This window comes from Motacilla alba, chromosome 3 (genome assembly GCF_015832195.1).
Source record: "Motacilla alba alba isolate MOTALB_02 chromosome 3, Motacilla_alba_V1.0_pri, whole genome shotgun sequence".
Lineage (NCBI taxonomy): Eukaryota > Metazoa > Chordata > Aves > Passeriformes > Motacillidae > Motacilla > Motacilla alba.
In genome coordinates this window covers 89,834,179-89,857,293 of record NC_052018.1, presented here as the reverse complement: position 1 = coordinate 89,857,293, position 23,115 = coordinate 89,834,179, and the positions used below count along the sequence as shown (strand labels likewise).

The 23,115-nt window shown below is 39.0% G+C and overlaps 1 protein-coding gene across 6 annotated transcripts in view; it reads left to right on the top strand.

The window, feature by feature from the left end:
* The window catches only part of EML4 (EMAP like 4), a 146,475-nt gene extending 126,171 nt beyond the window's left edge, over positions 1 to 20,304 (top strand). For all 6 annotated transcript variants that reach the window (XM_038133903.1, XM_038133904.1, XM_038133906.1 and 3 more), the window contains 9 exons: positions 758 to 883; positions 1,003 to 1,134; positions 1,758 to 1,825; positions 5,731 to 5,819; positions 6,975 to 7,072; positions 11,064 to 11,151; positions 12,417 to 12,515; positions 16,884 to 17,014; positions 17,479 to 20,304. In XM_038133903.1, coding sequence (XP_037989831.1) covers positions 758 to 883; positions 1,003 to 1,134; positions 1,758 to 1,825; positions 5,731 to 5,819; positions 6,975 to 7,072; positions 11,064 to 11,151; positions 12,417 to 12,515; positions 16,884 to 17,014; positions 17,479 to 17,943 — 1,296 coding nt within the window. In that variant the 3' untranslated portion in view covers positions 17,944 to 20,304. The remainder of the gene's footprint in view (positions 1 to 757; positions 884 to 1,002; positions 1,135 to 1,757; positions 1,826 to 5,730; positions 5,820 to 6,974; positions 7,073 to 11,063; positions 11,152 to 12,416; positions 12,516 to 16,883; positions 17,015 to 17,478) is intronic.
* Positions 20,305 to 23,115: the final 2,811 nt, after the last annotated feature.

Genomic DNA, 23,115 nt, shown 5'->3' with positions numbered 1-23,115 from the left:
GTGACCACTGACTATTATATAGAATTCTTAGGCTTAAGTAACACACTCTATTCATATCAGTGTCTGTTTTCCTTTTGTTAATAATATTATAAAGCTAATTTTTACATTACCAGAGTCCTGACAGATTGATTTTTCTATCTTATGTTATCATTTAATATTAATGTATTTTCTCAAATGAAATAATTTAGAAAACAAACAATTGCACACTGTAAAAAAAAAAAGCAGTGTATTAGAATACAAGCCTGCAATAAACAGTCATTAAAATTCAGAATCATTGCTAACATAAGGCATATGAACATTTACTTTAGGCTCATCAGGAAACATTAAGAAAATCAGGAAGTATTTACTGTGTGCTACAAGATTTTTCTTGGTTTTCAAAATGTGTTTTGGAAAGTAAATAGTAACTGTGTATTATTCCTTTCCTTATAAGATGAGTTCTAAGGCTGTGGAGTGCATTTGTTTAGTGAATTTGACACTTAAAAGCTATGTAATTTAATTTGTAGGTTTTTTTTCCTACTGAAGTTATTAAAATGATATAACTGTGATTATCTTGGAATAAGATCTTGTATGCCTATACTAAACAAATACATGAGGAAGGTTTCAGGTCAAGCCCTGATCGAGGTTATAGTAATTGGATTGTTCCTTTTTAATGGGAGGACTCCAGTTCTGATATTGTCACTGTGCTCTATTTGTGCCCTCCAAAATGGAGCACCTATCAAGATGCCTGATGTGGTTTGACAGATGTTTCTTTTCCCAGGTTCCTGACCAGTATGGAACAATCAGAGCAGTAGCAGAAGGAAAAGCTGATCAATTTTTAGTAGGTACTTCGCGAAACTTTGTTTTGAGGGGAACATTTAATGATGGTTTCGTAGTGGAGGTACAGGTGAGCATAACTTGTTTTTTTGAAGTATAACCCAAAAATGTAAAGGTTTTCTCTGCTGGTGTGTTATTTTAAGAATCTTAATTTTATTAATTGTTAAATCACATGTTGTTTCTTTCCAGGGACATACAGATGAACTTTGGGGACTGGCATCTCATCCTTTCAAAGACTTATTTTTAACATGTGCCCAAGATAGGCAAGTTTGTATGTGGAACTCTGTGGACCACACACTGGAATGGACCAGGCTGCTAGATGTATGTCCACCCTTTAATTTAAATATAAAGCTAGAAAATAGGAAAAAGCATTTAATTTCTGAAACAGTCTTGTCCCACCTGACACACACCTAAGTGCAAGCAAAAATCCTGCGGTTATGCTTTTAAAAACAGCTATCTGAAGCTTTGATAAACTTGGCAAGGTTCATCAGACATTGTGTAAGATGTAATGTGGTTACCATTGCTTAATGTCATTTTGACAAGCCAACTTGAATAAGTCTTCTTGCTTTATTCTTGTTACAGTTTATTCTTTTTTCCCTGTTATTCAAACAATCTGAAGAAGGTATCATACAGTTGTGAAAGTTCGGCTTTTGATGTTCTTTCCTTACTGTCATTCATTTTGTAGTTTGGCTAGTTCTCTGCTAATATCCAAGCAAAAGTAGTTTTTACACAGAAATTTCGGCCTTTTACTCGCAAGGTGTTCTTGCAGTGCATGTCACTGATATTCTGAGAGAAGAGCTGTCTGAGGGTTAGCGTGCTGCTAAGTGATTGGTTTTTCCTGTGTCAGCTCAGCTCAGACTTTTAGGATAGCTTTGGTCTAAGGAGTGATGCTGGGCCCTGAGGATGCGGACGGGGCAGTAACGTGTCTGTGCCTCCCCGTGCAGGAACCCGGGCACTGTGCGGATTTCCATCCCAGTGGAGCAGTGGTCGCCATAGGAACCCACTCAGGCAGGTAGGTAAATGCCTTCCAGCTGAGCTGTGATGACAGAAGGTGTAAAGGACACACTTTATATAGTGCACCTTATAATGAATTTGAGTTCATTTGCTTTTTATTATTTTTGCTTGAGGTTATGGAGCCTAAAAAGCATGGCAGAAGGGGGCACATCTTTTATGTGTTAGACAGACAGAACTATTGTTTGGTTGCTGTTAGGCTGGTTTGGTCTTTTTAACATGAAATGTCAAATGAAAGACCAGATCTTGATTTATTTTTTTTTTAACTAATTTTTGCAGGGATTTCTGTGAGCACTCCTTATTGTCTGTTCCAAGTATCATATATTTCAATGTTATGTGCACGTTACATTTTTAAGACAGGTACAGTACAGGTCTTTGTCCTTCCCAAATCAAGCATACTTGCAACCTTTTAAACTGAGGTGGATAGGCAAGTGAACAGACTGGCATTTTGATTTTTGTGTAAGACAGAGTTCAGCATGGCACACTGCTGCACTGAAGTGATACTGAACTGTTCCTATTCTTCCTGAAGTCATGGTGCCTTTCCAAGCTGTCAGAGCACAAACTGAGTCTTTTTAACTTGGGCTTCTTAGAGTGGGAGAAAAAAGTTACTTTATTTCATAGTCAAACTCTGGCTTGGCATCATCTCCCAAGAAGGGACTACCAATGTACCAATTAAAAGAAAAAACAGGTTGTTCATAACATTAGAAAGGTGAGAGGAGCACATATTAAATCTACTAGCATTTTTGTTCTGTTTTTCAGTTATTCCTCATGGTTGATAACTTCATGATAAAATATTGCCTGGTGCATGAAAGAAAATTGCAAATATTTTTGTGTGTTTAATTTGCCAACTAGATTTTTTTTTTTACCTAATCTCATGCCTAAAAACCATTTGAAGTTTGGTTTTTAGAAACTGCTGAGCATGTGCAACACCCTTAAAATTTCATAGGGAAATTAAATGCTAAGTATTTTTAGGGAGTTTCCTCCAAGATGAAGATGCAGTCTGCACGAAATTCATTCGGTATAATATCAGGCTACAAAACCAAGTTTACCTTCTGGTAAAAACCTTGCTGAGCTCCTCTATATTTGATTACCCTGTTGAACTTTCCATCTTAAAATTATAAACATTAAATTGAACTAACATTTCTGTCTTCATTAAACACAGCAGAATATACTAGCCTACAAGTACTTTAAACAGGTAAAAGGGAAACAATGTCAGGCTATGTTTCTTCAGAGTTTTTAGATGTTTTCAAACTTATATTAAAGCACAGTCAAGGCACGTTGCATGGCCAAAGCATCCAGTCTGTTGTTTGCTTTTGACTGACTTTTTTTTTCCCCCTCTCCTGGAGCATTTAGTGTTATGTTTTACGTTTGGCACATTCTGTTTAAATTCTTATTTTTAATTTACTTGAAGCAATGAGTTTATACTGCATTCAAGAAGTTTGTGATGATGGCCTTGGAGTTTTTTGGGTTTTTTTTCCCTTCAGTAAAAAGAGTTTGTAAGCAATTGCATTTTCACCATTATATTTTAGTGTGTTCTGAAATTGTATCATTCAATGATGGGTTTGAGATATACAAATGAAACTGAGTTGAAATGAGACCTGGTAAGTGTATAAGTGGATGAGAAATAAATGGAGTTGAGTCAAGATAAACAAAACAGTTTTAAAATTACTGCCTATGCAGCAGCATCATGCAGTGCTTTCTGTGCCAGAAAATCTGGTCCAAGGGAGTTATTTCCCAAGGAATGAGGGCTGTATCATATATCTCGATTAACAAAAGAAAAAATAATCTCAAACCCATAACAAATATTTTAATAATTTGATTAATGGCCTAAAAATCTTAAAGAAAATATTAAATGAGACTAATCTGTTTAGAACTCAGTAAACCCAAACATTGTGTGTGTCTGTTCTAGTGCTGCTCAGCTTTCAGCACAGAGGTGAGTGAGACAGGGACAGGGAATGGAGCACTAAGAAAGCTGGGTTTGTTGGTTAAAGTTGAGACATCAAAAGAAAACTGACTTTTGTCCCTTTTCCCCATTCTTTTCTTGTTTTTTACTGTGGTGTGTATTTTATCAGGCCAAACATCATGTTTTGGGTGGGTTTTCAACATATCACTTTTCATGATAAATATTCCAGTATCATTTCCCCTTTTGGGCTGTCTGCACAGGGTCTACTGCAGGTTTTGTTACTAGTTCCTTAAATACGTGCTGTGGACCTGATCATCAGTTGTTTGGCAATACTAGTTCTTTCTGTGGATCCTGCTGCTTGCTGAAAAGGCACGGCTGGAAAACTAAAAGGTTTTTGACGTACTTTTCAGATTGTTTTGCCATGCTTCCAGTGGTACTATTTGCAGGGAATTAGATCTTTCTGTGACTAATTGTGTAGAATATTTTGAGTACTAAGCATGTGAGTAATCAAAGGCACTGTGGAAAAAAAGACTAACAGGATTCTAACAAAAGTGTTAATATTGGTAAGAAAACTGAAGGATGAAGGGCAAGGTTAGTGTAAGGCAGAGCCACAACAAAATAAATCAGGCCATAGAGCTACACATTACCTGTTTTCCACTGGTTCTGTCTGTCTTGCACAAGGTTATTCAGGTGGTTGATGCCATGTGGGGTTGGGGGTTTTCTATGTGTATTTTGTTTAATGTCTTTCATGTGGCTCTCTAACCACAAGCTGGTTGAAGCCATTGGGACCAGGCTGCTTTCCAGATGTCTAGCTGTTGGACCCTGGATGAGGACAAGCTGGAATCTCATCCCCACCCATAGAAAGCAATGTGTGATGTTGTTCCTGGGGTTCATTTTACAGCTTTGCTGTGGAATAAATGGTCCCAGGTTTAGCAATGTTCCACTGAGTTCACTGTGAGACAGAGGGTGGAATTCCCTTGCTCATTTCCACAGTGTTTGAACTTGCCATTATGGATAGAAGCCATTAGGGATAGAAGCCTACCCTGTGGCATATGTTCATGGCTGTGAGAACAGAAGTATTGAGCAAAGAAATTAAATTCTGAGTACAGCTCCAATGTATTAAGCTATATTGACACCTTCTGTTTTCATGATCTGTATGTATGAATACATATTTTTTAATGGTCATTGTCTCTGTGTTGCATTGTTCAGTGTATTTAGGAGTTGGGTGGGCATCAGGCCCATTGCAAAATGCTCAGTTTCTGCACATCTTGCTGTCAGTGGCCATTTTGGTCTGTGTGCCAGTGAGTTTTTGTAAGCATCTCACATGTGCCTCATAAATAATAAACTACAGGTTAAAAGTTATTGTTAAAGAATAAAAAATGCAATTAATTACCTTAGCTATAAATCATCCAAGCAAGAAATATAAAGTGCTGGTTTATGAACCATCAAATTCTAGTGAATAGTTAGTTATTCCTTCTTACTTTAATAAAGTTATTCATAGAAATGAAAAGGATTGAGAGAAAAATACCAAGCTAGAATAGAATTTGTGTTTATAATGAGTACAGAAACGTTTTCTACTTACATCTACTACTTCTATTTTTTTTTTAACTTTGCTTTATAAAAATTGAAAGATCAGTTTTTATCTCAAAACTTATCTCCAAAATAGGGAAGTAGAATGAAATTCAGCTTAAGGCTTAATGGTGATAAGATGCAGTCATATTTTCTGTTTGGTAGCATGTTTATTGTCCAGTAGACGTTTTGGTGATTATTACAGTGTTCAGGAAAGGGGGGAAAATTTAATGGTGTTTAGAATCTTTCATATATTGTTCACTGAAACTTGTCTTGCTTTGTGAACCAGAAAAGTGTTCCATTAAAAACAGATGTTCTCTATGCTGCCCTTGAGGGGCTAGCATAAGATGATGCAGGCATGCAGCAGTTATGGCTCTTTTACTTGTTTTTTTGTTTAGTGGAAGTGATACTTACTGGAATTCTCCTCTCTCTAGGTGGTTTGTTCTGGACGCAGAAACGAGGGATCTGGTTTCAATACACACTGATGGCAATGAACAGCTTTCAGTGATGCGCTACTCAGTAGGTAGGCAGACTTGTACAGTGAGAATAATTCTGATAAACCAGATGGATGTTCTGTTAAAAGATGTTAAAATAGTCCCCAGGCATTAGAAAAGGCACAGCTTTGAAAAAACTGTTTCAAATGCTTAATGTGTAACTGAGGACTTGTTTGTGTGTACTAAATTCTGGAATTTTGTAACTGCAAACATCACCATCACCTTTCTCAACCTTTTCTTGTTGAAACTCTGCTGTCATAATAAATGCTAGCTTTGGTCCCCCCAAAAAAGTTCTCAAATAGTTGACAGGTTAACATAAAAGTCTGTAAAAAGCTAAATATTTCAGTGATATTTTAATATCCTTTTTAGTTAGTTTTCAAGTTCATTAATGCAAATCCATAAAACTAAGCTCGTGTCTGTCTGGAAGCCAGAGCTGTTTGTGTGTGAAGTGTTTGCTCTGGGATTGCATGGAGTCCAAACCAGTGTTGAGTCTCCTCTTCAGACATGATATGACAAATAGTCAGAGGCTGACTCCTCTCTTTTAAAACAGCATGGAAGAACACACTTGTAAATCTTTTTCTTGTTTGCTTTTGGCTCACATGCAATGTCAGCGAGCAAAATATTCCTCTGATGCCGCCACATGTACCAAACACAGCAGTTTATTTTAAATCACTGATGTTCTTTGACAATTAGATGTGTTTGAGTGTGATTTCTGGCAGCTCTTGCCCATATATATTTTTTAGGGGAGACAAGATAGAATAGAAAAATGCTTATAATGATTGAAAATTCCACATCTTTGTATGTTTAGTGTTGGTTTATTTGCAGTCCTCACCTCCAAAGTTAAGCTATCCATAGACTAAATACTCTTCTGCATTTTTATGATGCATAAAACTCCAGTCTGCCTGCTGTCAACAGCTTTCAGAAATATGGTGCAATCTGAGGGTTTATATCCTGTCCATTGAACACTTATTCTAAAAAAAAGCAGAAGAACTTGTCCCAAAAACATACTCACAAAGTAAACAGATACAGCTGAAAAGGAACACAGTGTAAACTGTTACGAGTCCTTCAGTACAATTCATAAGGAGTAGTTTAACTGAGACTATTGTCTTAGCAATAAACCTGGAATAATTAAAATTGACAAAACAAACATTCTATTTATTTTTGTCAAATATTCTGTGTTGTAGATGGCACCTTACTTGCAGTTGGATCCCACGACAACTTTATTTACCTCTACGTAGTAACAGAAAATGGGAGAAAGTATAGCAGATATGGAAAATGCACTGTAAGTTTTGGAGTATGAACACTCATTTACATGATTATTACATCTTGTAAATGCATTTTGATGTTATACATACATTTAGATGTTAAGCAGTGAAACTCTTTCCAGATTCATGTTTTTCCCTTTTGGTTATATGTTTTATAGGGTTTTTTCAGCATTCGGTTGATTTTAAACTTCAGTCTCTCATGGCTACTGCATCTCTTAGTGTGCAGTGGTCACTTTTGCATCAGACATGACTAATTTATCAGATTAATGCCTTCTTTTTCTGAAATGGGAAATTTGCAGTAAGATGGAGAAATGCCTTGTACCTATATGCTGAAACTAGTTCAAGGAAAATATTACATTTGTTTGAGGATATTTTCCTCCTATTGGTAAAGTACTTCTTGAACCAACATAATATTAGGGTGGTGTAATTCCATTAGAGTGTGTAGTCTTGGGAGTTGCAAATATGCATTGTTTTCAGTTGTAATTGTTACTGCAAAATTTGAACTTGAGGGATCTGGCCCAGGGTAAATAGATCTAAATGTAGCATGGGTAGTGGAGTCTGTTCTTATTGTTACATTGGATGAGGTTGTCCCAGTGCTAAGAAGACAGACTATTTTTCTGTAAGTGTTTAGTTATCTAACATTCTGGCCTTAAGTTCAGCTATCTTTCAAGGTTGGTGAAAATATTTACATTAGGAACAAGTGAAATTTAATGAGATTTGCAAATGATGTCATAAGAATAGTTTCACCTTTGAAATGTGACACACGGTACAGCATTGGGGTCAGGGCAGCCTGTGTGCAGCTGTTGGGGGGAAACAGGGCTGCCAGGGCAGGCAGCAGCACTGGATTTGCCCCATTCCTGCAGGGCCCACAGTGAGCTCAGACCAGGGCCCCAGTGGAGCAGGTGGGGATGGCAGTGGATGTCTGAACCTTAGTACAGCATCTCACCTCAACACTTATTTTTTAACCACAAAATATAAAATCACTCTGAGATGGCTAATCCTAACATACATAATATTTAGTTTTCTATGTATTTAAAGGCCTTTGTAGGCTCTTTGAAGATATTTAAGATCATTTATTTCTATGCATTATGTATGTGGAGAGAGCATATTGCAATTTAATCCAACATCTGGATGTCCCTCTGTCCAGCTGCCTTGGCAGGAAAGAGGTTTGTAAAAATTGGTGTGGGAGAATTGAGCATCGCTACACCCGCCCAGGCAGAAGTGTCAAAGCTTGAAAGCAGATTTCTGTTATCCTTCTCATTTCAGTGTGAGTGACTGCATGTAGAATACAAAATCAGCAGCATGGTTTGTGTCCGGGCTGAGCTCCCTGACCCTCCCTGCCAGTGCAGAAGGCAGCGATGTGGAGCTGCTGGAGCTCCCTGTGAGACTGCAGATCCAATTTCACTTGCCCTGTGCCTCCCCTGTGCTCCCTGCCAGCGCCCTGGCGGGCCCATACCAACTTGATGCTAAGCAGGGAGACACCCAGGCATGCTCGGACCCGGAGCACTCTCCTGGCACTGCATCCTTCTGGCATTCTGTCATTCGGTAGCCTCACGGGTGACCTCCAAATAGTATGACTCAGTCCTCCTGGTAGTTAACTTCTGGTTGTTTCTTCCAGCTTGAATACATTATTTGAATTCTTTCAGAAGGATTTTATCTACTGAACCAGCATTAGCTGGTTTATAAGGGCTGTATGCCTGCTGTTAGGTTTAAATCCCCTCTTAGTCACAGCCAGGCATTCTGCTGCTGCTTGAGATGCAAGTCTCTAGACCCGTGGGCCTGTTTCCACAGCAAGGGATAGTCTTGGCTGTGATCAAGACCTTCAGATGAGCCAAAGCAACCATTTTGACTAGTGCAGCTGTTTTTTGAGGGCTCCAGCTATGCAGTCAGCAGTGTGAAGGTGTGGGCTGGGGCTGAACTTCCAGCGTGTCAGCGGTTCCCGGGCAGCTGCTGCTGTCTCTGTTTGCCTTACATCAGAGACACCTTAGCAAAACAGGGGTAAGTGCTGGGCATTTACTCAGAGGGCTTTTTGCTCAGGGGAAAGCCACGCAGACAGCCACTCTGAATTATTTGGTACACTAGGCTTAACCTGAAGTGGTTAGTGTGCCTGTCCTAGAGGCTGTGGGCATTTTGAACCTTGCACCACTGAAGTCTGAAACAGATAAACACTGCCAATGGAGGAAGGAGTTTCCATTTAGTCAGTTTTCGTAGCTGGTAGTAATATGAATCATTCATTGTATATGAAGGTACAGAAAAGGAGAGAGTAAAATGTTGCTTTATTGCTGGCCAGCTACAAAAGAAAGATTTTAATAGAAAATGGGATCCTCCTATTGCAAATATGATAACAGTGTTGTGCTCCAGTTCATCATTTGGTGATCACTTGCCTGAAGGGATTTTGCAGCCTGGAGCCCCCTGGCCAATTGCTTTGTTCCCTCCCCCCACCACCCCCAGGAATTTTAACAGCTGCCAAATGTCTGTCAGGATTTAGTAAATGACTGACCAATTCTTTTCCATGTTGGAGTTCGATTTGCAAATTGGAAGACTTGGAAAAGAAGGGAGGGAGAAAAAAATCCTAGCCAATTGTGCACCTTTTTTTTTTTAGTACCGGGTTTGCATATCAGTATCATATGTCTCACCCATGACTGCAAAGCAGTTATGTCAATACACAGTTCCTCTGCTTGAAGCAGAGACTTCTGCATAACCAAATAAATCATAAAGGCCAACTTTTCTCCTAAATGTTTTTGAAGTCTCTCACAGAGGCCCTGGGAACAGGGATGTGGGACGTGGGTGTATTTCTACATGTAATCCTGGAAGCAATCAGGATCTCTTAGAGTCCTCTGTGGAATAAGCTGGCGTGGTGGGTGGTACAGCAGCCAGTGCAGAGCTTCTGCATGGCCCTGGCATTGCTGCTGTAGGCTGTGCCAAGAGACCCTTTGGGGGCTTAGGGACATCCTGTTCATGATGCCCACTGAGGGAGGGATATGGATTGACATCTGTCAGTCAAGAATGTGGCAGTTTGTTTCCTGGCAGAATGACTACGAAAGGGAGAAAATAGATGGTCTTACGAGGGGAAAAGGAGCAGTCAGAAGAAATGGAAGGGTGGAAGAGTGACACGGATGTCACTTTTATTAATTTTGCTGCCCATGATTCCTACCTTATATAAATCTGTGGCTTCTGTAGAAGTCTTTCATAGCTTTATTATTACTGTTATTATTACTCTTAGTTCCCTTAAAAGGAGTTTGTACGCAGAAAAAATACTCTGCCCAGCTGCATCTGTCTTCTTCCTCAAAACCAAAGCCAGGTCCTTAACCCTCAGTGTGCTCTTAATGGTGATAACTAAGCAACTAGACCAAAGAGTTTTGATTCTTAATAAAGATGACCAGTGTCTGTAGGGCAGAAATCTTTCAAAAGTGATGCTAACATGAGGCAGTGCAAAAAGCACAGCAGAGCCTTTCAAGAAGCTTAGAAGTGTATTCTTGTAAGACTAGTCCATGATCTTGTACTTCTGCATGGTGGTTGTTAACCAAGGTATCCTAAATATTTAGGATGAGTAAGGGTTATTTGCATGAGTGTGCATTTAATGGAAGTTATTTTAAATGGATAGAGAAATAAAGAAATCCTATCTGTCACTTTTTGTTGGGATCTAAAACTGATCCTGTGCAAGTCACTTGCTTTTCACAAATAGTAGCAGTGTATATGTTCCTAATTCCAGTATAAATTTGGGCTCATCCATATTTCTGGAGTCAAAGAGGGCCAGGCTTTACAAGGGAGAGTGGGAGAGGCACGATGCCCAGCCTGCATTTGTTTAGCTGTTCAGGAGTGTGGCAATGGGACTAAGGAGCCTTTAAAGGCGCACAAGTGAATTGCAGCCAACCTGTGGCACGTGGGAAGGTGATTTTTTAAGGTTTTTTTTTTTGCTGTTAGCTCTCCCATCTGTGGGTGCAAGTTCTGCTTCACTTTCAATTAAAATCAAGTGTTTCACACTGGTTTTACTACATTCTTCTTCAGGGACATTCCAGCTATATTACACACCTTGACTGGTCCCCGGACAACAAGTATATAATGTCAAACTCAGGAGACTATGAAATACTATACTGTAAGTATGAGATTAAATACATTGGAAACAGAAATATGTATTAACTGTCGGAGTATTTAGAAAAGTGTGTTTGATCAGGACTGTACAAAATGCTTACTGACAAAGGGACTGATTTGAACTTGTGTAACCTGATATCTTGATGTTATTCAGAGCTGTGTGTTACCTAATGGCAATGCCAAATATAGCTTACTTCTTTACAAGGTCATAAATCAGTTTAACAGTGTAGAATTTACAGAACAAGTGGCTCTACGACTTGATGTTGGCCAAAAGTTCTGTAGATTGAAAATAATATATACAGTTGTCTAATTAGTGTCAACAATACCAGTTATTTTGGGGGAATAAAATTAGTGGGCCGGTGCCACAGTTCTCTCCTGGGGTTTCTTGTTTGAAACATTATCTTGGCTGGTGGTGGTGAAAACTAAGAAAAGCAGTAATGCTGCTTTAATGAGTTAGTGGTAATAATGTTTCGTGTTCGTCTTTTTTTAATGTGTGAAAACATGAATGTAACACATAGTGGTCATACCAGAATTTCAACATCAGTAGTGCATATTAGTCTGTTTTAAAATTGGGGTTTTTTATTCCTGTCTTCCTATGGCTTTAACTGGATCCAAGGGGATTGTTGGTTTTTTCCCTTTACAGGCAAGAATTGCCAACAGTTTAAATGTCTGTCACTTCAGCATATTTTTTCTGCCTGTCACAAGTTAGGTTTCAAATCTAGATAGTGCTGTCTATCAAAAGGAAGTGTTGGTGCTTATAATGTCATGTATAGGGAAGAAAAGAACCGTGACCCATTATTACTGGCTTGGTGTATTGCAAGACAATCTTTCCTTTTCTAGTTAAAAGTTGTAATGCAGTCTGAGGCTTCTCTGGCAGTAGCTGCTCACTGTTTTAAAAACAGCTTCCTGAATTATTTACTGCATTCTAGCACATCAGTGGAGCTAGTAGGAAGAAGAAATTATTATATTACAGACTACATTAAAGCATTTTGTAGAGTTAGTAGCAGGGTACTCAAGTTGCAGGGAAGTGGTTTTGAGGTTATGCTATCAGAAGAGGGAAATGAGAAGTAAATGTGACTCAAAAAACCAAGTAAAGCTTCAAGTGTCTGGAATTTGATAAAGGTGCTGGTCTGTCTTTGCCTCTACAATTTAATTCTAGATTGGATTTAAGGTGCATTTATTTACTGCATTTATTAGCATCTCTTCAAAGAGCACCTATGGAAATAAAATTTTGCATTGCATAACTCACCATTCACTTTTTTTTTACAGGGGACATTCCAAGTGGCTGTAAGCTAATCAGGAATCGTTCTGACTGTAAGGATATAGATTGGACAACGTACACTTGTGTGCTAGGCTTCCAAGTGTTTGGTAAGCACTGTTTAATTTGCCTTTAAGCTACTAACACTGTGTTTCTGTGGGGTTTTTTGCTTCAATTTGTCGTTAAAAGTACACTGTTAATAATTATTAAGGGATGGTGCTGAGATCACAGACCAAAGTGACTGACCACAGTATTTGTGCTAAAGTGCACCAAATGTTCTATAGACAATGTACAATTGATTTCTGTTTAGTTCTTGAAGTTAGGGGGTTGACTCTCCCACTATCATTTTAGGCTACCAGTTATGGAGGCATTGAAGCAACAGGCTTATATTTTCAAGTGCTCATATGGCAGATGTGCATTCTCCTTTGTTTACCTTGTTTTGGGACAGGAACAAGAGTGTTACAAGTGTAGGTTATGGTTCATAAATTTAAGTTATGACAATACTTTAATACCTGCAGTCAAAGGTGAGTAATATACTCTGTAAAGAATAAAAATGCTTTAAAGCATAAACAGATTTCTGTGTACTAGTTTATTTTTAAAATATACAAAAACAATTTTAAAAAGCTGACAGATCTGCTTTTAATAGTACCATTTTAGACTGTGGCAAAACAGTTCAAGTTGCTTTTCCTGTCAGCAGCTCTGTTGGCCATAAATGAGGAACCCCTCTGTGAGGGGTATAAAAGTTAAGGTTCAGCCTCCCAGTGAAGTTGTGTGACCAGAGTGCTGAGCATCTCTCTTCCACCACTGAGATCAGGTCCTCTGTTCTGGTTGAAATACCAAAAGCAAATGAATCAGCAAATTCTTTAGAGGTGAGGATTAGATCTACAAGTCTTTTCTTCACAGCTACTAGGAAGTCAACTTTGAATACCAGTTTACATGCAGGACAGAAGAAAATCAGTGAAGTGTGAGTCCTTTCTGTAGCTTCTGACACATCTGGTGTGTATTTGAGGGCTGTCATGTGCTTAACGAGCAGGTAGCCTCAAAGGATTGAAGTTGGTGTGAGGACTAACACTGACACATTTGTGTGGCATATTGGTTGGGTGGAGGGCATTTGGTGCTTAATAACCAAGCATGATTTCCTTTTTGGATACCAAAGATCTGAGACAGAATAGGAAAATTAAAGGTGTCAGAGAAGGAAGCTGACTAATTGATAGACTGCATAAATATTTCTGATTTCTTTGGAGCTTGGTATGTAGCAGAAATGAAAAGGAGCATGCTCTTTCTGGAGATAAATATTGTTGCTTATTGCTAGTTGGATGAAAATATTGGCTTCCAATAGGCTGAGAGCTGTGAACCAGACTGTGTATTTGCAGGTGTTTTTAATTCAGTCTATCTGGGTGAAGTAGAAGCATATCCTGATGCTCTGATCATGTAAGCCTAGGCTATCAAGGAATTGGACCACAGCAGTCATTTCCTCACTCGCTTTGCTACTGTGACTGCAATAATAGTGCAGCAGAAAAACCTTTTTTAAAACAGAGTATCAGAAAATTCAGGAGAGGCCACAGAAAGTGAAAAGCAAAACTCTGATGCTAATATGATGCCTTTTGCCAGGAACAAGGAAAACACTTTGTAAGGGCTGCATTTTCCTTATGGAATGGGCTTGGAGCTGAAACATTTTACATTTTTTTGAAGAGTTCTTACATCTACCAGAAACTTGGAGGTAGCAGACTGTGTTACTACTGAACTTTCACCACTACATTTGGTAGTAGAGCAGACAGATTTAGGGCAGCAGCTCTCCGAATCCCAGGGCTTTCCCAGAAGTGTCCTTTACTCCTGACCTAAGGAGGTGAGATGTGAGATTGCAGAAGGAGTTTGGTTTCACATCTAGACCACTGGCTTTGTCTTTTTGACAGCTGTTAGATAGAAGCTGTTATTAGTGACAGGGGCCAGGCCAGGCATGAGCAGTTCCTATAACCACTGTTTTGAGAAACCATTTTACTTATTGCTTTTGGAAGTGGATAAGTCTCCTGATCCTGTCTGCATTTTCTTTTGGATTAATACAAACTTCAACCACTCTGAATTAAGTTTAATTAGTTTCAACTACTCTCAAAATCCTCAGTGTGCCAGAGGACCTGGCATGAAATAGATAAAGCAGATAATGTGATGGTATTCCAGAGCACAAAAGAATATATTTAAACTTCCTAGCCAAGACTCATCATGCCCTGATTTTATACTGTCTGCTAGTCTGACACTCTTTGCAGAATCTTAAAGTTATGGTTTGACCTCGAACAAAGGCAAGTATTTTCCCATTAAATCAGACAGTGTAGCTAAGCCAACCTATCAGATATTTGCTAATCTGGCTTTGACCCAAGGGTCAGCTGGCTCAGGGATCCAAGCAAGCCAGGGGCTGCTCACTGATGCTCAGGAGAGAGGGTTAAGTTTGTGGGACTTGGACTTCAGAGGTATGTGTTTTACAGTTCAGCTCTGTGGGTAGTGTGCCGTAGGATCAGGCATCACATTGTTGTCAGCAGAAGGAGGAGGATGGAAATTTGTGGTCTGGATGAGAGCAGCATCACTCCTTTTGGCAGTGCTATTACTGTTGGCTCAGCAGTGTCATCACTCTGCACCCCGAACACTTCAAGTCACTCTGGGGTTTGCTGCACATTTCCCACAGTTTTGCCTGAACAGATTCCTTTGAGAGCTTTACTGCTGTCTAGCAGAATTTGTTAAAATTGAAGTGCTGCTGTTGTGCCTTATAATAAAGTCCTATTGCTTCGAGGGTTTTGTTATTTTTACAGTTATTAAGAATTTTTGCAGTTATCTTAAGAATTCAAGACTCAGTCATATTGATGTCTTGGAATTTTTCATGCTTGCCTGATGCATTGAAAGCAAATCCTGCTGTCTTATGACAAAGGGTTGCCTTACCTTTGGAGCTGCTAAAGGACTTGGTGAACATAAAAGATGTTTAATAAAAGCTTCAATCTTGAATATTAGTCCTTTTAATCTTAAATTAAAAAGAAGAGGAAATTAAAAAGAAGAGGAAATTGCATAGTTCTTTGTCAAAGCCTGCCTAAGGTGGTAGCTGAAACTTCAGGCATTTATTACTCCCACATGAAAACAGTATTTCATATATAGAATGAATGAGGAAAGGTAAAATTCATTCATGTTGAACTACTTGAAAATTCTTAAATAGTATATATTTTTTCACTTTTATTTCATTGATGTGAGAACACTGAAATGTTTCTGAATACTCTGAATACTTTCCTTAGCCTTTCATGTCATTATTTAATAAATTACCTGCAATGTCACTTACTGGCATTGTAGCAAGTTTAACAAGTTTCCTTTGTTATTCTTCAGAGAAAATAAAGTTCTTACTCCACCCACTGAAGAATGGGAAAAAAACAGCTTTAAAGTTAAACTCTCTTTGCCATTTTGCTTAGAAACAAGAAGATAAGGTGAATCTGAGCTGGCTTTTTTGCTGTAAAACAGTAGACAGCATATTGTGTGTTTTTTTTATTGAAGTCAGCAACTGTAAGGGAGAAAGAAGATATTTTCATATCTGACAATCAACAGCCCTCAACAGAGTTTTTTGGGGTGGGGGTGAAATTTGAGGGGGGCAAAATTCCACCTAACTCCTAGACTTAAGCAGAAACCCAAATCTGATCTTAAAAACGTGGTACCTTTGACATATTTTATAATCCCTTGCTTACCTTTTGTTCAGCTTTCCATGGTGATGTGAATTGTCGTTTTTATTATGGGGATCTCTAATGTCTTTATGTTTTGTTAAAATTATTTTGTTTAGATTCTCCCTCATCCCAAATTTGATCAGTGTTTTTCATCTAGGAAATGTTATTCTTTTATCTAGACATACCTGTGTCATTCTTTTGACTTAAAACCATATTGAATTGTACTTAAGCACTCGACAGCACTTGCATCTATGAAACTTGCACAGGCTGGGTTTGTGTGCAGAGTATCATCATCAGTTGTCTTCTTTGAATTACACAAATACTAAGATTTAAAGCACAAGAAGTCAAACAAATGAAAACAGAGAAGAAACCAATAGGACCACAATGTACAGTACCTGGGTTTGCCTTGTGCTTCAGCGTCACTGTTGCTTTTAAAACATCTGTGCATGAATGATAGTGCTAAGAATTACCAGTTTAGCAGCAAACTTAATTTAAAGATAAGGTTTAAACAAGACTGAGGTTTTGAACCGGAAAAAAATGTTAAGCCCAAGATGTTATCCTGGCTGAAACTGAGGGTTTGGGAGATCAGGCTGGGGAGAGCAGCATTAGACTGGCAAAATATTAATGACATTTAATGCAATGCACATTCCATTTTCCAGTTGAATTTCTGTCTTACCTTTTGTTCATCTTGCCTTTCATCACAGCTTTATAGATTCTATTTTTGTTCATGAATTGTCTGTTGATTTGTTTCCAAAGCCACCATTGCTGAACAACTGCTGTGCTCTTTCCTAGGAGTTTGGCCTGAAGGGTCAGATGGGACAGACATAAATGCCCTCGTCAGATCCCATAACCGAAAAGTGATAGCAGTGGCTGATGATTTTTGTAAGGTCCATCTCTTTCAGTATCCCTGTTCGAAGCCAAAGGTAAGTCTAGACCGGTCTAGTCCATGTGCTTGTTTATATTGCCTGAAGTTTTCCTTGCTTCCAGCATAGTTGTTTTGGAGCCTGGCAGGCAAATACTACTTTTATATCCAAGATCCCCCATTAATTTTACATATAAAATAGAGAGTGTAAAACAATATAAAACAATATCCCTAAAAGAGAACTGTCAATAGTTATCCTTAAATTCTGGAGACAAGGCTTGATGCTTTGTGTTTGCTAGCCTTCATGTGAGGTCCATTACTTTTTCTATGAAGATCTAAATCTGTTCCAAGTTGCTAAGAAGAGAGGAAGTATTGTGGGAAATCTAATATAAATATAATTCCTTACTCTTTTGTGGATTAAGACCTCTGTTGAAGGGCTAAGCAAAAATGTTAGTGGTTTTAAATTTCTGTATCATGGACTCTTCCAGTCAGCATGTGATTTATCTTTCTGCTTGTTTTCAATAGGCCCCAAGTCACAAATACAGCGCTCACAGTAGTCATGTGACAAATGTCAGCTTCACCCATAGTGACGGTCACTTGATTTCAACGGGAGGGAAAGACATGAGTATTATTCAGTGGAAACTCGTAGAGAAGGTAACTCTGCCACCAAATGACATTGTCCTGGATATTGGTGCCACCAAAGTGCCCATCCCTGCCAGTGAAAACGCTGTGCAGTCCCCTGCACATCTGCCCCAGCCTTTTAACGAAATGAACCAAAATGAAAGCGTAACTGGCAGCTCTCCGGCTTCCTTGGAGAGCAACTTGGAGCAGTCTGTGGAGCACAGTGAGGAGCACAGCGAGGAGCAGAGCGAGGGAAGCAGCCTGGATCCCGCCGAGCCCAGCTACGAGGAGCCCTCCAACGAGCTGAGTGAGGAGCACAGCGAGTCCACGGTCACAGAGGAGCAGCAGGATAACTCACCGGTGTCTTAATGCTCCCGGCTCAGGTGGTTGTTGTTTCCCCGTGGTGTGCGTGCTTTCATTACAAGGGTGAGGGTTCAAATAGGGAAGAGTAGCTGAGATTCATGACCACTCCAGATTTTGAGTTTCAGTGAGATTTTTAGTCTGAGCTTCAGTTCAATGTGTGGAACCATCCCAAGGGCCTGGCTTGATGGTCTGTAGCAAGATCTGGTCGCAGTTAGTAGTGGACATTACTATAGATCCATTTCAGTTCTGAAATTGCTGTCAGGAAGTGGCATGAAATACATACTGGAAAAAAGGTTAGCTCTGAGAATTAGCTGAAGTAGACACCTACGTGGAAGTGCTTTCTAGAAGAACTGAGCTGATGGGAAGCACTGAGCTGTTCCAGCTGGGAAGCACTGTGCTGCTTTTTCCAGGTGCAAAGACAAACAGAATGAAAAAACCAACCAAAAAGCTCTTCGTAGGGCTGTTTTCCTTTGTTTTTCCTTGAGAAAAATAGAGGAAAAATAATGTAACAATGCCACATGTATGGCAATGCCTTCTTGATCTAACACATATGCAATTTTCTAACACTACTAATTCCTCGTGGAGTCTGAATGTGTTCAAAGTTGGTCTGCCCTGGGTGCTGCTAGTTCTAAGGCAAATCCTGTCAAGGAACGGTGTTGACTGTTCCATTTTCACAGACTCTTAACTAGCAGACTAACCAAATACTGGCATGTTTCACTTTTCATGACCTGAAAGTTGACTTAAACTATAGGACATAATTGTCTCTTCAAAGAATTGCTTGCCTAGAGAGTTGGAAACTTGAGAGAATCTTTTACAGTGACTTTGATGTGAACAGCAGAAGAAGCATGACAAGAACACAGAAGTCAGATGGGCTCCAGAGTTAAACTTTAAGCCTTCAATCAGAACTTGCTCCATCCCTAGTATGAAAAATATAAATACAGTTAACTTAAATTATTAAATTGGTGCTTAGAATTAGTAAGTTGATACATTTTTCTTCTGAGTTTTTAGAGGTAATTCTTAAAAATCATTAAACTGCAATCTCTACTTTCTGTTTTTTCCCCTGGCTCCTTTAGCAGTTGTGATATAAGCATACAGTAATTTAGATGATGATGATGATGTGGTTTTTTTTTGTTTTCCCTAGACTTGCTGATCTATTGTTTTTGTGATTTTATTTCCACCCCACCTCTCCCCAGGTTGCTCTAAGCCATGCAGCTCTCATGTGGCTATACCTGGCCAGTTACGGGATATCTTGGCATTTGTTATGCATTTGGAAAGTACTTTTTTTTACAAAGTTTGTCAGATAGCTACATTTTTTTCTTAAGTGCATACATTTCCTACTTTAAAAAAGATATAGATTTACTGGCAGATATCCATTTCCTATGTATTGTTTATATTTTGATTACATAGAATTTTCTTTTTTAACTTGCTGCATTGTGCTGGTATTTTAGTTCTTAGTTAGAATATCATGTTTAGAAACTTTGGATGAGTTCATAAGTCTTAATTGTGCAAACGTTTACGTGATTGTGCCATTCCAAAGTGCATCAAAACTGTCATTCCCTTACTAGTGTCTTCTCAGGAGAAATGCTACAGATCAGGTATTTAGTCATCATTTGGAAAGATAAAAACAAATGGACTCCCAAAGGACATTTAGAACATTTATATATAAAATATATAAATATATATATACACACATATATATATAGAGAAAAAAATATCCTCTTGTTTACAACAGTTCCAGAGAACCTCAAAGTAGTTCCCTTCAGATGGAGGGAGATATGGATTCCAAGCAACCCATCTGTTTAAACTGTGCTCTGTACATAGAGTTTTACTGGAGAGCTCTAGTATGCCTGACTTGCAAATCTGCCAAATAGCAGCAGTGGAAGATAAAGTTCATCAGCTCATCAAAGTTCTTGGTTACAAATGAGAAATATGCTGTAGGTTTAGAAAATAATCTTAGTAAAGGAGAGGGGATAGTAGAGCTAACGAGGCACAGAGAGCTCTCTGTCATTTTTATGAACTCCACATAAGCAACACATTTCTCTTTGGAACATCTGTCACCTGGGGTTGCCATGTAAGTGAGAGTTAGAGTTGTGATATTCTTGTGTAGTTCAGAAGACTCTACTAATATGCAAAAAGCCTTACAGCTTTCAACTGCTGGCAACTACTGTTTAACAAATAATTAAATCTGTGATAATGGATGGAAATGGGATTATGTAACTGTAGATGTTTTAGAAAAATAATTGTGAATGAATTATGATTAAGAGTGTTTCATGTGAAGATGTTTGAGCCATTTCTATCTATCATGCATTCCTGTCTTGAGGCAGAAAACTTTGAAGATTAAAAAAATAAAATAATCAAAATAAAATATTGCAGTGTCTTTCTCCGTATCTGTTCTGGTTCCTTCTGTACATCAAGTAGATGCTGTCATCACATTTGCAGTGTCTGGGTCTGTGATTTTGAAAGAACTTCCTCAATGTGTGCTTTTTTGATAACCTCCCAGGCTGTCTAAAAATAAGTTAACTCAGCATCATGTATACTATTGTCAGATCTAAATATTGTTCTTGTTTATGTCTCATAAGTTCCATGACATTTCCCTTTTTTATGAACAGCTGGCATTATCCTTCTGTAGCTAATTGATGAGTGAGAGAGTGTTACAAACAGGTTTTTGTGCTGCTGCATAGTGCAGTCTTCCTTCCAGGGGTTATGTCCAGGTGCTTTCTTCTGGAAGTCAGAAGAGAAGTACAAAGTTATTTTGGCTATAATGTATTAAATACCCCAATTTTCCCCCATTCCTCATAATCTCTGTCCATCTGCAGGTGCAGAAGATCACAATTTGCTGAATATATTCCTTGTGTGAGATTCCATCTTTTCAAAGGCTTTGAATAATTTCATTTCTTGCATCTGGTTTCTGCCCTTCACAAAAGGGTAGGGTGAGGTACAGAAGGAAAAAACCTGCAAGAAAGACAAATACCTCATGTTTATCCTCACTTGAAGGAAAAGCAAACAAATACTATCATTGCCACCCTGAGTGGGACTGGAAAACCTTGACTCTTCTTTTCCACCAAATTGTCAGGAGAATGCTGACACCAGGAGAATGTTTCTACCATGAGCAACAAGCAGATGTCCCAAGGTCATGCTGTGCTTTTCCCAGCACACCTGCAGCTGTGCAGTGCTGTGCTTTTCTACCCTCTGCTCCCTTTCTCTCCAGCTCGAGGCTTTTGCTGCCTCTTCTCTTGGGATTCTCAGTAAGGCAGGAGTCTTCCCGAAGAGCAGGTGAGCTGGTCTTGGAGTCCTTGTTAGTGATGCAGGTGGGACAGGGCTTCCAAGTGCCCACTCTCGTCACCTGGGGCAACAGCAGCTGCTGTCAGTTCAGGAAGCTGCAGTGATGGTATTTGTTCTGTGGAGATGAAGTTCAGGGTGGAAACACCACTGAAGGCATAAAACTATAACTACATGATGGAAAACTTACAGTCCGTGTTAAAATGTTTGCCTGGTTTTATAGCAAAACACTGGAAAGTTAAGGAGTGCCATGCATATGGATTCTTGCAGTCTGCATCCATATGGGTGAATCAGATAAAGTAATACTGGGTTTTGGGAATATAACCACATCCATATGGGTTTTGGGAATATAACCACATCCATATGGGTTTTGGTTTTTTTTCCCCCATGGAAATTTCAGGATAGGTGAGGACAGGCTGGGGATGTGGATGGGTAGTGGTGAATGATGAGTTTCTTTGGTTAGATCTTGCTGGAATTCTCAGATATATATATAATTTGTTATATAAATAACAAGTATTCGTTTTTGCATATGGTGCATCTCAAGGTCTAGCTGCTTACTTTTTTAGTCATCCCTAGAAAGCAATGGTTCTGATTTTGTCTATGAAAATGAACAAAAATTGTATTTTGATTGTGATATTGATTAGTCTGCACTGAACAATATGCTGTATTTTCTGCTTTGTGCTTCACTGCATAAAATGTGAATGTTTCCTTCAGTGCAGTGTTTCAGTTGAATCAGGATGAAGTAAGTAGAATGTCCTTGTGAAATTTAGGCTTGGCCAAACCAACCAACCAAAAAATTCTCATTTCCACAAGCTCTTGCTAATAGAATGTGGGCTTCTGGCAGTGGAAGGGTTACTATTACATGAGGTGGATTTTATTTGAGTGATATTTGTGCTGCATGTTTGCTTTCCTTCTGAACAAGTCCAAGCCCATTTGCCTAATCTTTATTTCTGACAGATGTTTTATGTACTAATACTTTAATCAACTGAGAATGAAAAACTGCTTACAGTAGGATTAAACCCTTTAGAACCCTGGCCAGTGTACACATTTTAATGTATTTAACATGCATGGGGTGGCTTTGTGTGCCAATACACATATGCAAGCATCAAATGGATAATGGATATGGATGCTCTAGGCCTTTTTTCTTTTTTTTTCTGGCTTGAAAGGAAGGTGTGGATGACTTACAGTTAATTAAGAAGGTTTAGGAGCACAGAAGCCTTCCCAACAGAACGGTAAGGCAAGAGGATTGGAAGAGGATTTTACCAGAGCTGTTTCCTACGCTGGTTCTCCACCACACACCCCAAATTTCCCTCTTCTAGTTTTTGTCTGTGTGCTAAAGTCTATAAAAACTTTGCATTTCTGTTGGATGTACTGGCTGGTTAAAAGGTGGGTTTGAGAAAGGAAGTTTATGGACATTTTGGCTGGGTTTTACTTTTAACAAGTGATTCTAGAAAACAGCTTTCTTCCAAAAAGGTCTTCTAGGGAACCAAAATCTACAAACAGCCTACATTTTTAAGGGATATGTATGTCCTTGTGATTTTACAGCCCAGTATCCTTTTCAGAAGGGGACCTCTGGACACTTCCCAGCTCTCACCAGCCAAGTGATCTCCAGCAGGGCTGTGCCTTGTCAGCAGCCTCTACTGTGCAGCTCTGTGTGGGTCACATTGTTTTTGCTCTCAGGTAACTACCACACTTGTTGGTTCCTTGTGAAAAAACTCAACTTTCTCTAAGTTCCTGTTCCCAGAGGCTGTCTGAATCATAGTCAGTTACCTTGTCCCCGCTTTATCTTTTGGTAGGTGCCTTTAGGTTCCTTTTTCTAGAACGTGCTTTTGTCTGGTGAGCCAAGTGCTCCAGAGATCTCTTGGTCTGCTCTGTTTCCTTCATGGATTTTCCAGAAAT